The following is a 14,808-nucleotide window of genomic DNA, read 5'->3' on the forward strand; positions in this document are numbered from 1 at the left end:
TGGGCAATAGAACATGACCCTACTTCCAAAAATAAATAAATATAAACAAACACGCATACACACAACACTCTTGGACCATGGTGTTTTCCAAAGCAATTTCTTTCCCAGTAAAGCACTATCAGTGCTTAATCTTCACACTTCACAATATTAAACTTGGGGATTCTTGTCACATTTATGTGCAATCCACAAGACATTAATAACGCAAAATACCCCAAAAGGGAAAAGGAATGGTCTATTCATTTGTTTGGTTCATTTTTTTTTTTTTTTGCAGTTTTTTGTCTGGGGCTGGGTTTGAACCCACCACCTCCGACATACGGGGCCGGCGCCCTCCTCCTTTGAGCCACAGGGGCCGCCCCATTTGTTTGGTTCTGAAATTTCATTCAGTTGACCTAACATACTTCCAAACTAAAAAAGAAATAAGAGTAATACTTGGCAATATTTGTTTGCTCATAGTGCTCAGCTGGGATGTTTACAGATCAATGATCGTTCAAAGTAATCCTCCTGAGCGTAGATGGCAGTACAATTTTAAATTTTCAAGAGAACAGAGGCACAGGGATTTGCAAAGTGATGTTAGAGGAAAACAGTTGGTTGATTTTGCCAACACTTTCTATTTAAAGTGTGGTTATGTTTTAAGAGTTTATAAACATGTTAAAGACACAATCTGGGCCACCTGTTTCTCCTGACCACAGATAAGCTATGTGAAGTGGGTTATACTGCTTTATGATGGAGGCCATGCTTTCCTCACCTTCTGCCCTCGCTATGCAGTGCTTGCTCCAATTTTAACTTCAACCTGCGTTTCTGCCCATCCTGAGGACATGTTAGGAATTCCTTGACTGCCAGTCTGAGCCATGTGGTGAGGGGCACTTTAGGCTGCAGTCTGACCACATATGGCATCTGTGTTAATGCAGCCTGAGTTCTGAACCGGGGGTCTGGATACTGACTTTCATCTCTACCCGAGGAGCTTCCTTTTCTTAAATTGGCAGCCATATTCTTGTCAGCATGAAATCAGGGCTTGCAGGAGTTAAATTTGCTTGCAACTAACATCTGACAGAACTTTAACAGAACAACCAAACCTGGTTAATCCGAATCACTTTGCAAACTCCATTTTTATTTGGATTAAAAAGCTTTAGGTGAACAAACATGATACATACATGTTATAAGACTAGTTGCCACTTAAACCTCAGATGATGATATGATACAGAAATTAGAATAAAGCAAGTTTTAATCAGTTCTGAAGACGTCCAAGCTGAAAAGTCATTAACACCAATTTGGGGATTTTACACAAATAATTGTCCCCCCTTAATTCTTCCTCATAGGAAGGAAAAGGTAGGTTAAAAAACCAACAGAAGCCTTTTTTTTTTTTTTTAAATCAGTTGGCTGACAAACAAATACTATTTTAAATCTATAGGTTTTTCCCCCATATAAACAATTCTCCACAGGGACTTAACATTTTGAAAACATTCAGGCCGTTATACTTTCTAAACCACATTACTATAGTTCCTGTAACTTATGAAGAAAAGATACATAGTTTACTTAAACTTTTCTTTTGTCTGGATTTTTCTTTTTTTGAAGATGGCTGACCTCTGATCTTTTATCCTAAATATTAACTGATACTTTCCAAGTTAATATATAACAGACATGATTCTAAAATAAATACATAGGTCTTTTAAAAAAAAAAAAAAAACTTAATTAGGGCCTTTCTAGTGGCACCCTGGGCCAGCTCTGCACTGCTTTAGGGAAGCCCTTGGTTGGATCTATGATTTCTGTAGCACCTCTAGGTGCTGGGAAGGAGCCTGAAGAAATGCTCTGGCTTCTGATACCCTGATTGGCCCACAGTGAAGAGTTTTTAGAGGCACCCCAAAGAAGTCTCATCCAAACCTAAAAAGGGGGATAAAACGAATGCATGAAATAAATAAATAATTTAACCAAAACTAAATTTCAGGTTCTTTGGTGTAATTCAAGGATGTCTAAGGAACAAAATAATCTGATTTTATTATACAGTCCATGATGATTCAATGGCCCAAATAACTAGGAACTGAAGATTTATCAGATTCAGTTTAACAATAAGGTTACTGACATACTATTGCAATACACTTTTTTAAAATTCAAAATTATTTAAAATACTTGATGAAAATTGAGATCCAGTGGTTGACTAAAGGCAATTAAGTTACAAGGGCCTCCCGTATTTAAAGTATCTAGCTATAATAAGAGACCTTTTCCCATTCTATACTTTTGTCCTCATGATTTAATAAGTACAGTAATTAAACATCTGGGTATTGATTCATAGCAGATTAAAAGGAAAGAAGTGTCCTCTGAGAGTCACTCTCAACTTACAGACAGCAGTGGAAGCTCTCAATGGCAACCACCCCTCTTACAATAAGCAGATTTCAAAAACATACCCTCAGTGAAATAATGTTCCATGTTTGTTGCTTCTTACTGTGTATCATACACTACCTCCAAATGTTGATTCTAGGGTCATATAAGAAAGAGAGGACCACCAAACTCAACTGTTTGGGATCTGTAATAGTCTTTCCAGTGAGAATTTTCTTAAATTATAATTTCCCTTCTCCTGTAATTCATAAACACAAGCTAAATTCAGAAAATATTTTAGAAAGTATTAGATTTTTGATTGAGAATTATAACCCTCTAATAAAAAAAGAAAAAAGAAGAAAATCCAAGTTCATTGGAGAAACTAATTTAAAAAAGAGAGAATTACAATTCTAAAACTTAGAAGACAAAAATGCCACGTCTGATAATAAGGAAATAAAGAATACTAAAACATATTTGGATATACAAGTAATCTACCCTTTCACAATTATATTTCTGATGCAGCTCTTAATCTAGTTAACACACTCCCTTCCTCTGCTAGGTCAGGTATTATGTTTTAAACAAATCACCTCCATGCAAATTTTAATGCTTTCTTCAAGATGAACTTCAATGTTTTTCAATGAAACATTTAAAATTTTATATCATCTAACACGTATAGACATAAATTCTGAATTCATTATGAATAAATCAAAAGTACCCTTAAACTTACCTTTAGGACTAAATATAATTCAAGGTTGTGCACAAGTCTGGAAAAATCACTGACACCAAAGATGTGTAACTTAGCACAAGAAAAAAAAAGCTTTTCCCTCTCAGTGGCCAAGAAGTACACTAGCTGCAGACAGATGAACAACACTGATTACAGATTTCTGTATGAGCCTCTGAGTTGACAGAGCAAATGTGCCATGTCTGCCACATATCTGAACCTACATAACCACCTTTCAAAAGAAGCACGTCACTTCACTTATAAGAAACAGCTTTTGTGGAAAGTGGCTGAAGATATTCAGGCACATGAAACAAACACAAGTACACTCCCCTGTCTGATGTAAACTAGGAACAACTTCACATTTCATTATCAACGAATCTGTAAACTCTGGTGTGTATTTTTTCTCCATTTCGTTTGTTCTTTTATAAAAACAAAACCCCCCAAAACAAAAAGAGCCCCCAAACCCCAAGCCAAGACAAAACCTTTGATGGTTTCAGTTCCATGGCAACAAGTAAAAAGATAAAACTCCAAGTCTACATACACAACCAATTATGAAACTGGTTTTAAACAAAGGAAACATATGCAAAAAAATCATTGTGTATTTGATAAAGTCAACTTAATATAACAAAAACGAAATAGCTTATTAAAAGTGTCCTTATATAAAAATGGCCTTGTGATGTACAGTAAAATGCAATAAAAATTATTATCCTTTGTTCCTTTCCCCCACCCCCAGTAACTAAAATGGCTACTGTTCCACAATTCGTTATGCTTCTATAAAAGAAACAATGATGTGATTAAATGTTTTCTAGGTTGTATGCTTGGCGAATGTTGAGGGTGTCTCTGAGCATCAAATCCCGAAGGCGCCAGAGGGCATCTGCCATGGTGGTGTGGGCCCCTTTACTTTTCAGCCAATGAGAGGGTAGGCGGCTTTCTCGTTCTTTTGACAAATGGATGTCACGTCTTCGAGCTGAAAATTAAAGTGCAGACAGAAACAGAAATTGGAATTTTTTTGTTTTGAGACAGGGCTTCCCTCTGTCACCCAGGCATGATCTTAGTTCACTGGAACCTTAAACTCCTGAGCTCAAGTGATCCTCTCACCTCAGCTTCCTGAGTAGCTGGGAATCCTGGTGTGTGCAGCCACATCCAGTTGATTTTTTTTTTTTTTTTTTGAGACAGTCTCACTGCATCGGCCTGGGTAGAGTGCCGGGTCATCACAGCTTATAGCAACCTCAGACTCTTAGGCTTAAGTGATTCTCTTACCTCAGACTCCCAAGCAACTGGGACTACAGGCACCTGCCACAACACCCAGCTATTTTTTTTTTTTTTGAGACAGAGCCTCAAGCTGTCCCCCTGGGTAGAGTGCTGTAGCATCACAGCTCACAGCTCACAGCAACCTCCAACTCCTGGTCTCAAGCGATTCTCTTGCCTCTACCTCCCAAGTAGCTGGGACTACAGGCGCCTGCCACAATGCCCGGCTATTTTTTGGTTGTAGTTGTCCTTATTGTTTGGCGGGCCCGGGCTGGATTCAAACCCGCCAGCTCAGGTGTATGTGGCTGGTACCTTAGCCGCTTGAGCCACAGGCACCGAGCCCACCCAGCTATTTTTTTGCTGTGGTTGTCATTGTTGCTTTAGCTGGCCCAGGCAGGGTTTGAACCTGCCAGCCGTGGTCTATGTGGATGGCGCCCTACCCACTGAGCTACAGGCTCTGCCCCATCCAGTTGATTTTTTTTTGTTTGAGACAGTCTCATTTTGTTGCCCTCGGCAGAGTGCCGTAGCGTCACAGCTCACAGCAACCTCAAACTCCTGGGCTTAAGCACTTCTCTTGCCTCAGCCTCACAAGTAGCTCGGACTACAGGTGCCTGCCAAACACCTGGCTATTTTTTTTTTTTTTTTTTTTTGAGACAGAGCCTCATGCTGTCGCCCTGGGTAGAGTGCCTTGGCATCATAGCTCACAGCAACCTCCAACTCCTGGGCTCAAGTGATTCTCCTGCCTCCGCCTCCCAAGAAGCTGGGTCTACAGGCGCCTGCCACAATGCCTGGCTATTTTTTGGTTGTAGCCATCATTGTTGTTTGGCGGGCCCGGGCTGGATTCAGACCCACCAGCTCAGGTGTATGTGGCTGGCGCCTTAACCACTTGAGCCATAGGTGCCGACCCCCGACTATTTTTTGGTTGTAGTTGTCATTGTTTGGCAGGCTGGGGCTGGATTTGAACCCACAGCTCTGGTGTACATGGCTGGCGCCCTAGCTGCTGAGCTATAGGTGCTGAGCCTATCCAGTTGATTTTTAAAATTATTTTTTGTAGAGACGGGATCTTGCTATGTTGCTCAGGCTGGTCTCAAAACACTCAAGCGATCCTCCCACCTTGGCCTCCCAAACTGCTAGCTAGGATTACAGGCATCAGTCACTATGCCTGGCCTAGAAACTGGAAAAAAATTTTTTTGACAGCAGAATTCAACTTTTTATTGAACACATTACAAAAAAGATTTAGTCAAAAAGACCAAAGCCCATGTCATCATCAGATTCCTCAGATTCTTCTTTCTTTGCTTCTAGTTTCTTCTCCTCAGCTGGGGCAGCAGCAGTGGAGGGGGCAGGACCTCCTGCCGGTGCAGCACCAGCTGCTGGAGCAGGTCCACCAGCCCCTACATTGCAAATGAGGCTCCCAGTGTTGACATCAGCCAGGGCCTTTGCAAATAAGCCAGGCCAAAAAGGTTCAACATTTACACCAGCTGCTTTAATGAGGGCATTTATCTTATCCTCCGTGACGGTCACCTCATCGTCATGCAAAATGAGGGCTGAGTAAATGCAGGCGAGCTCTGAGATGGAGGCCATGGCGTGAGCGAGTACTGAGATAGCGCTGCCAGGCGCGGTGCTAGTCGCTGGATGAAGTGAGGGCCTCACCCCAACGCGGCCTTAGCTTTCTCAGAAGAACCAAGCACCCTGGCGGCAGCTGAGGAACTGGAAATTTTTATTCTTTTGTGACAGAATCCTACTCTGTTGCTCAGGTTAGACTGCTGTGGCATCCAGAAATTGAAATTTTAAGATGTCAAAATTTCCCTCAGTGCTAAGGTTTGATAGACTTAATTAAAACATTTAATATTCATTAAAAATTATGGTTTTAACTATAGAATATTTGCAAGCAAATTTTTATACTGTTTTATTAAGTTCTAAATATATATATATATATATATATATATATATATATATATATATATATATATAGTTTTGAGACAGAGTCTCACTCTGTAGCCTTGGACTAGAGTATAGTGGCATGATCACACTCACTGCTACCTCAAACTCCTGGGCTCAAGTGATCTGCCTGCCTCAAGCCTCCGGCCACATACACCAGGGCTGGCAGGTTTGAACCCAGCCTGGGCCTGCCTAGTATTACAAGTGCCTGCCAATATGCCTGGCTAATTTTTTTCTATTTTTAGTAGAGACAAGGTCTTGCTCTTTCTCAAGCTTGTCTCAAACTCCTGACCTCAAGTAATCCTTCCATTTCAACCTCTGAGAGTGTTAGGATTACAGGTGTGAGTCAACTTCCTGGGCCAATTTTTTTTTTTTGAAAAAAAAAAAAAAAGAAAAGAAACGCCAGGGGTGGCACCTGTGGCTCAAAGGAGTAAGGTGCCGACCCCATATGCTAGAGGTGGTGGGTTCAAACCCAGCCCTGGCCAAAAACTGCAAAAAGAAAAGAAGAAAAAAAAAATGCCAGTACAGTGTAGTGGTATTATCATAGCTCACTATAACCTCAAACTCTTAGGCTCAAGCAATTCTGCCTCAGCCTCCTGAGTAACAGGGACTACAGTCACGCACCACCATGCCTGACTAATTTTTCTTTTTTGTTTTGAGACAGAGTCTCACTTTGTTGCCCCCTGGGAGAATACCATGGCATCACAGCTCACAGCAACCTCAGACTCTTGGGCTCAAGCGATTCTCTTGCCTCAGCCAAGTAGCTGGGACTATAGGCGCCTGTCATAACATCCTGCTATTGTTAAAGACAGGGTCTAGTTCTAGCTAATGCTGGTCTCAAACCTGTGAGCTCAGGCCATCTGCCCACCTTGGCCTCCCAGGGGGCTAGGATTACAGGCACGAGCCATCGTGCTTGGCTTAATTTTTCTCTTTTCTGAAGAGACCGGCGTCTTGCTGTGTTGCCCAGGCTGGTCTCACAAACTCCTGGCTTCAAGTGAGCCTATCTCTCAAAATGCTAGAATTATAGGTCACCATGGATGGCTTAATCATAATAGTTTTTATAGGCAGGAATATTTAATAATTCAATGTTAACAGTATCTAAAAAAGTAAACATTTGAAGAAGAGGAAAATAAACTACACACAAAAAAATCAAATGATCAAATTTTGTTTAGAAATGAAGAACAAGTAGAAAATTAGTAATTTCTCTGCAGAAATTAGACAAGTTATTTCAGTATGTACTGAAAATACATTAAGTCTTGCTGGGCGCCGTGGCTCATGCTTGTAATCCTAGCACTCTGTGAGGCCAAGGCAGGTGGATTGCCTGAGCTCAAAACCAGCTTGAAGAATGAGACCTCCTCTCTACTAAAAATAGAAAAAAAAGCTAGCTGCAAGTTATGGTGGGCTCCTGTAGTCCTAGCTACTTGGGAGGCTGAGGCAAGAGGGTTGGTTGAGCCCAAGAGTTTGAGGTCACTGTTGAGCTATGACACCATGGCACTCTAGCATGGATAAACAGAGACTGTCTCAACAACAACAAACCTCCCCCAACTCCCAAAACATTAAGTCTACTGAACGAAATAACTTGATAGGTGAATAAAAACATGCTTTTGGATATTTTTTTTTTGTTAAATTAAAACGAAATAATTTTTAATTTATTTAACTGCATCTATACTTAATCCCCAAATGCCTAAAAAATAGTTCAGAATATACTTCAAAAGATGACTCACAAATTTTCAGTGTGTGATGTCAATATGTGAAGAAACTCCAAAGTATTCTATGAAATATATGATTTAACTGTATTGGAAAAAGGGATGAGGAAGCATGTATTTCCCAAAACCTCATTTAGAAAGGCTCATTTAGAAAGACTCTCCTCGCCAGGCAAGGTGGCACATGCCTAGCACTTTGGGATTATAGACCAAGACAGGCAGATTGCTTGAGCTCAGGAGTTGGAGAGCAGCCTGAACAAGAGTGAGACCTCATCTGCTAAAATTAGGCAAAACCATGCATTGTGATGGGCTCATGTACTCTGAGCTATCAAATAATCCTGGTATGTGATGCATACAATTAGATCTAATAAAGAAAACACTACCCTAAACACTTGGTATACTTGACAGAACAGAAATCGAAACAGGAGTCTGGAATGCAGGACAATAACGTTACGAGGGTTAAGAGTCCAACAGAGATTATAAATCTTTTGACTGGTTTGTTTCTTACCTTATTCTTACAACATATTCTCCATACAGCAGCCATAGTGATTCCTCTAATGTATGTTTCAGCTCATACCACTGTTCTGCTCAACCCCTTCCAGGACTTCCCATCTACTCTGTCTACAGAACCTACCATGATCAGATGTCCACCTCAGAGGGCTCATCCCCTATCACATTCCCCTGTCCTGCCTTAACCACTCTTCTTCTTCTTCTTTTTTTTTTGAGACAGAATCTCACTTTGATGCCCTTGGTAGAGTGCTGTGGCATCACAGCTCACAGCAACCTCAAACTCTTGAGCTCAAGTAATCCTTTTGTTTCAGCCGCCAGAGTAGCTGGGACTACAGGCTCCCACTACAATGCCCAGCTATTTTTAGAGTTGGGCATTTTTAGAGTTTTTCACTCTTGCTTAGGCTAGTCTCCAACACCTGAGCTCAGGCAATCTACCCGCCTTAGCCTTCCAGAGTGCTACGATTACAGGCATGAGCCATTGTGCCTGGCCTTACCCAGCTTTCTTATTGTTTCTCAAATATGCCTTTGCATCTGGCATCTGTTGTGTCTAAAGGGAGTAAAATTTCAGATATGCAAGTGGTTTTCTTCCTTGCTTCCTTCAGGGTTCTTTTCACAAGTCTCCTACCAGTGAAGTTTTGTCTGACTGCAGGACCTTACCTTAATACTACTCTCTATCCTATTATACTGCTTTAATTTTATTCATAGCCCTAATTACTACCTGATGTTCTATGTACTTATTTTTTAATTTATTTACTGACTCCCCAACCTCTGCCCCAATGTAAGTCTTTAAGAGAGCAGAGATTTACATTTTTTTACTGCTATATACATAACAGCCAGAACAGTGTCTAGCACAGCAGTACTCAATCAGTTTTTATGGAATAAATGTGATTAAATGAAAAAGCACAGATACTTACCTAGAATACATGTCATGGGGCAAGTTTCTTCCAGATTACTCAGAAATACTTCTTTTTTGTAGAACATTTTTGTGGGTTCATGCTCTGTCTCTTCTGGGCGAATGAAGATGGGGCCATAAAAATATGCAGCTCCATCTCGAACCCATACTTTTTAAATTCTTTGGAGAAAAATGGAGAAATTAAAGTAGTTTCATTCTTAAAGAATTAATCTAACAAAAATTCTGTTAACTAAAAACTTAATAATACATACCATTCAGAGGCATTTCAAGTTTTTTTTTTTTTTTTTTTTTTGAGACAGAGTCTCATTATATTGCCCTTGGTACAGTGCCGTGCTGTGACAGCTCACAGCAACCTCAAACTCTTGGGCTTAAGCAATTCTCTTACCTCAGCCTCCCAAGTAGCTGGGACAATAGGCACTCACCAAAATGCCCGGCTATTTTTTTTTTTTATTTATTTATTGTTGGGGATTCATTGAGGGTACAATAAGCCAGGTTACACTGATTGAAATTGTTAGGTAAAGCCCCTCTTGCAATCATGTCTTGCCCCCATAAAGTGTGACACACACCAAGGCCCCACCCCCTTCCCTCCGTCCCTCTTTCTGCTTTTCCTCCCACCCCAATAACCTTAATTGTCCTCATAACAAAATTGAGTACATAGGATTCATGCTTCTCCATTCTTGTGATGCTTTCCTAAGAATAATGTCTTCCACTTCCATCCAGGTTAATACGAAGGATGTAAAGTCTCCATTTTTTTTAATGGCTGAATAGTATTCCATGGTATACATAGACCACAGCTTGTTAATCCATTCCTGGGTTGGTGGGCATTTAGGCTCTTTCCACGTTTTGGCAATTGTAAATTGAGCTGCAATAAACAGTCTAGTACAAGTGTCCTTATGATAAAAGGATTTCTTTCCTTCTGGGTAGATGCCCAGTAATGGGATTGCAGGATCAAATGGGAGGTCTAGCTTGAGTGCTTTGAGGTTTCTCCATACTTCCTTCCAGAAAGGTTGTACTAGTTTGCAGTCCCACCGGCAGTGTAAAAGTGTTCCCTTCTCTTCACATCCACACCAGCATCTGCAGTTTTGAGATTTTGTGATGTCGGCCATTCTTATTGGGGTTAGATGATATCTCAGGGTTGTTTTGGTTTGCATTTCTCTAATATATAGAGATGATGAACATTTTTTTTCATGTGTTTGTTAGCCATTCGTCTGTCTTCTTTAGAGAAGGTTCCATTCATGTCTCTTGCCCATTGATATATGGGATTGCTGGTTTTTTTCATGTGGATTAATTTGAGTTCTCTATAGATCCTAGTTATCAAGCTTTTGTCTGATTCAAAATATGCAACTATCCTTTCCCATTGTGTAGGTTGTCTCTTTGCTTTGGTTATTGTCTCCTTAGCTGTACAGAAGCTTTTCAGTTTAATGAAGTCCCATTTCTTTATTTTTGTTGTTGTTGCAATTGCCATGGCAGTCTTCTTCATGAAGTCTTTCCCCAGGCCAATATCTTCCATTGTTTTTCCTATGCTTTCTTTGAGGATTTTTATTGTTTCATGCCTTAAATTTAAGTCCTTTATCCATTTTGAATCAATTTTTGTGAGTGGGGAAAGGTGTGGGTCCAGTTTCAGTCTTTTACATGTAGACATCCAGTTCTCCCAACACCATTTATTGAATAGGGAGTCTTTCCCCCAAGGTATGTTCTTGTTTGGTTTATCGAAGATTAGGTGGTTGTAAGATGTTAGTTTCATTTCTTGGTTTTCAATTCGATTCCAAGTGTCTATGTCTCTGTTTTTCTGCCAGTACCATGCTGTCTTGACCACGATGGCTTTGTAGTACAGGCTAAAATTTTGTATGCTGATGCCCCCTTATTTTTATTACTAAGAACTGCCTTAGCTATATGGGTTTTTTTCTGGTTCCATACAAAACGCAGAATCATTTTCTCCAAATCTTGAAAGTACGATGTTGGTATTTTGATGGCATTGGATAGGTAGATTGCTTTGGGAAGTATAGACATTTTAATAATGTTGATTCTTCCCATCCATGAGCATGGTATGTTCTTCCATTTGTTAATATCCTCTGCTATTTCCTTTCTGAGGATTTAAAAGCAGCAGTTGACCACCCAAGGGACTATAACAGTCAACATACAGAGGTGGTCAACATAAGTAACTACCATACTGATACATACATGTGGTGCATGCCTGGTCTATGAAAATTAGGTCAGTTTAAGGATATAGTCAATGTAGGGAGATGGTCAGCTATGGAGGTTCTGCTCTAATAGGTTCTTAACATCCCAGGTCTCTCAAAATGCCCCATGGAGACTGGTACCCATTTCATGCAGTATTGAATCCTCAGTATACAAAAATCCTGCACTACCCTATTCTCAAAGGTCCTTATAAGCCTCCTTGCCTTCTAACTGCCCTTAAGATTTTGACTATGAGCCACCTATTCAACAGATATAGTCAATTAGTAGAAACAACCTCAGCACATCTGAGTGCTAACTGCCAAGTTTAGATGAATCTAAGATGAAATTTTTAGGCCTGCCGCCGTTCCTTCATGGTCAAAATTTCCTGAGATTATTACTAATACACTGGTCAATGGTATACTGAGTCTACTTTTTATTCTTCTTTCTAAAATTCAGAACTAGATTTGCTAATATTTAAGCTTCTGAAAAGGTTTCATGCTATTTATTTTCTGAAGAAGACAGGCGCGCAGCCTACAGACATATGAAAAAATGCTCATCATCTTTAATTATCAGAGAATCAAAACGACTTTGAGTATCATTTAACTCCAGTAAGATTAGCCTATATCACAAAATCTCAAGACCAGAGATGGTGGCGTGTTTGTGGAGAAAAGGGAACACTTCTATACTGCTGGTGGGAATGCAAATTAATACATTCCTTTTGGAAAGATGTTTGGAGAACACTTAGAGATCTAAAAATAGATCTGCCATTCAATCCTATGATTCCTCTACTAGGAATATACCCAGAAGACCAAAAATCACATCATAACAAATATATTTGTACCAGAATGTTTATTGCAGCCCAATTCATAATTGCTAAGTCATGGAAAAAGCCCAAGTGCCCATCGATCTACGAATGAATTAATAAATTGTGGTATATGTACACCATGGAATATTATGCAGCCTTATATAAAGATAAAGACTTTACCTCTGTCATGTTTACTATTTTATATATCTGTCAAAGTTTGTCCCCAAGATAGATGGGAAGCTCCTGATGTCTTTTCAGATAGGTGTAAATATCACACAGAGCCAACAGATGTATACTAAGAATTCCAATGAGAAGAACTATATGTGTTACTTAAAGTGTTTTTCATTGAATCAATGCCCTAATTTGTACAATATAAGTGCAAGCAAATCATAGATATGCATCTTAAACATATTTAAAAATCATCAGGTGCTTGTATTGACTTATGTTGGCTTTTTGTACCACACTATCAATCTGTGGAGGGCTTGAGCATTTTTCTTCTAGTAAGACATTTATTTCAATAAAGTGATATAAAACCTTTCGTCTGTACCTACTTGCAGCTGAGAAATAAGCCTATTTGTAATGACTCTTACATGAGAATTGTATTGAATGCTTCTCTGTGTAATCAGACATTACATGGAATTAGAAACAATAGGGGGGCAAAATCAATCAGCCGTGGCAGAGGGATTGAGATAATAATGACTCATTTGACTTGGTTGCTTTGGAAAATTAATAACAACAGAGGTAATTACTAACCTGGGAGAGCCAGACTCTTGATCATTCTTTTATACTTTTCAACATGAAGTATGCCAAAGCTCATCACTTTAAGCCACGTGCTGTCTGCCGTAGCCAACAAGTGACTGGCTCAGGTGGCTCAAAAATCACATCCTCTGGATCAGTGGTTCTCAACTGGAGGTGCTTTTATCCGCATTTAGCAACAGCAGGAGACATTCTTGGTTGTCTAAACTTAGAGGAGGATGGTTGCTGCTGGTGCTAGTGGGTAGGAAGTAGGGAGTAACTACATGTTCTGTGATGCACAGGACAGCTCCCCACACACAGAATTATCAGTCCCAAATGTTAATAGTGCCAAGGTTAAACAACTCTGGTCCTAGGTCTTACATTATAAACTGCCTTGACACAGAGCTCAAAAGGCAGGTCACAAGAGCACCAGAAAAGGAGCTACGATGGTAGGCCCAAGATGAATGGCTCCGCTCCACTTCCTTTGGTTGAGGTCTCTATTCCGCACAAAGGGCTTGGCAAATCCCTTCATTTTTCTTCTCGCTCTATCTGCTCTTCAGCGCAAGGGGCATATATCATCGCCACCTGTCTGCTGGCTGGAAGGCACTCCTGCAGGGAGAGACAGCTGAGAAATGGCCACTCTGGACACCGCTGGCCAAAGGATGCTCAACTGGGAAATTTACCCCAGCTCCTTCCTTCCAGTTCCCAGCTCCTGGATGTTTAAGTGACTTAGCCATTGCAATTGAAAATATTTATTCATCCAGGTGGCAAAGGTGTGGGTATGTAAGAAAGCATGAGATTGTTGAACAGATGTGCTAAAAACATCTGCATTCACAAATATTGCTGCTTTATGCCTCAAATTAGCCTTACAAACAATTTACCATATTTTGTGCAAGGCAGACAGTGACTGCTTTGTAGTACAATAAAAATAACACAGCAAGCTTCCTACCATCAGGTCCACAAGACCTTGAAGTAATGTGGGTTTTCTCTGCTACCTCAGCTCTATCTCTGTTAAACATATTAACATTTCACTGTGCTAGATTTTTATTATAACAGGAAAAAGTCAAGTTGGGGTGGAAAAAATTGTCCAAATCATCTGCTGTAGGAATCCTCACAAAGTAAAGAGAGTTTCATTTGTAATGTGGATGACTGCTGTCCTTTGCTCTCAGTCAGAGCTGGCCCTTAGGTCTAATCTACAGCACCTGGATGCTTGCAGTGTACCCCTCTGTGTACCTACTGTGGGTCTCTCTCAAAATGTCTGACAGCTGTCTAGTCCTTTCTCACCTTCAATAATATGGATATATTCTTTTGCAGAGGTAACAGTGTCACTATGTGGTTCTGTATCTTTCATCCTGAGAGCACCCTGAAAAGGCAGAAAGGTATGTCTTGACTTATGAGAATCTCTGGTTCTGTGGCTGGTTCGGCAGGAGAGGATTTTAGTACAGCTCAAATAATGCTATGTGGATGGCTTAGTTAGACACTCTGAAACTAGTGAACTCAAGCAAACTGTTGCTCTGACTTCACTTCATGTGATGCAAGCCTTACATTGTATTTTCTAGAAGAGATGCCTATTTCATACATTTTTTTTCAGAGTCAGTATTTAAACACTGCCTGAATTCCCCAATCTGCACCCTTTCCCAGCTTTGCAAACATTACACAGTCATTCTGTTAGAAGCATAGGATTTCTGAGATGCTCAGTCCTATCCTCCCATTTTACAGAGTAGCTAAATTTTAGCCTCTCGCTAAA

The 14,808-nt window shown here is 40.2% G+C and overlaps 2 protein-coding genes across 2 annotated transcripts in view; one reads left to right on the forward strand and one right to left on the reverse strand.

Moving 5' to 3' along the window:
* The window catches only part of LOC128591331 (uncharacterized), a 75,368-nt gene that overhangs the window by 56,546 nt on the left and 4,014 nt on the right, over positions 1–14,808 (forward strand). The window contains exon 6 of the mRNA XM_053598824.1: positions 14,376–14,440. Coding sequence (XP_053454799.1) covers position 14,376 — 1 coding nt within the window. The 3' untranslated portion in view covers positions 14,377–14,440. The remainder of the gene's footprint in view (positions 1–14,375; positions 14,441–14,808) is intronic.
* Positions 5,257–5,967, reverse strand: LOC128591228 (60S acidic ribosomal protein P1-like). The gene has a single exon (XM_053598675.1). It carries the CDS (start codon positions 5,858–5,860, stop codon positions 5,516–5,518), a length of 345 nt encoding a protein of 114 aa, XP_053454650.1. The 5' UTR covers positions 5,861–5,967; the 3' UTR covers positions 5,257–5,515.

The sequence above is a fragment of the Nycticebus coucang genome, chromosome 8 (assembly GCF_027406575.1).
Source record: "Nycticebus coucang isolate mNycCou1 chromosome 8, mNycCou1.pri, whole genome shotgun sequence".
NCBI classification, from domain to species: domain Eukaryota; kingdom Metazoa; phylum Chordata; class Mammalia; order Primates; family Lorisidae; genus Nycticebus; species Nycticebus coucang.

Excerpts from the sequence above, each read along its gene's own strand:
- LOC128591228 (XM_053598675.1), bottom strand. The coding sequence starts at position 5,860 with ATGGCCTCCATCTCAGAGCTCGCCTGCATTTACTCAGCCCTCATTTTG.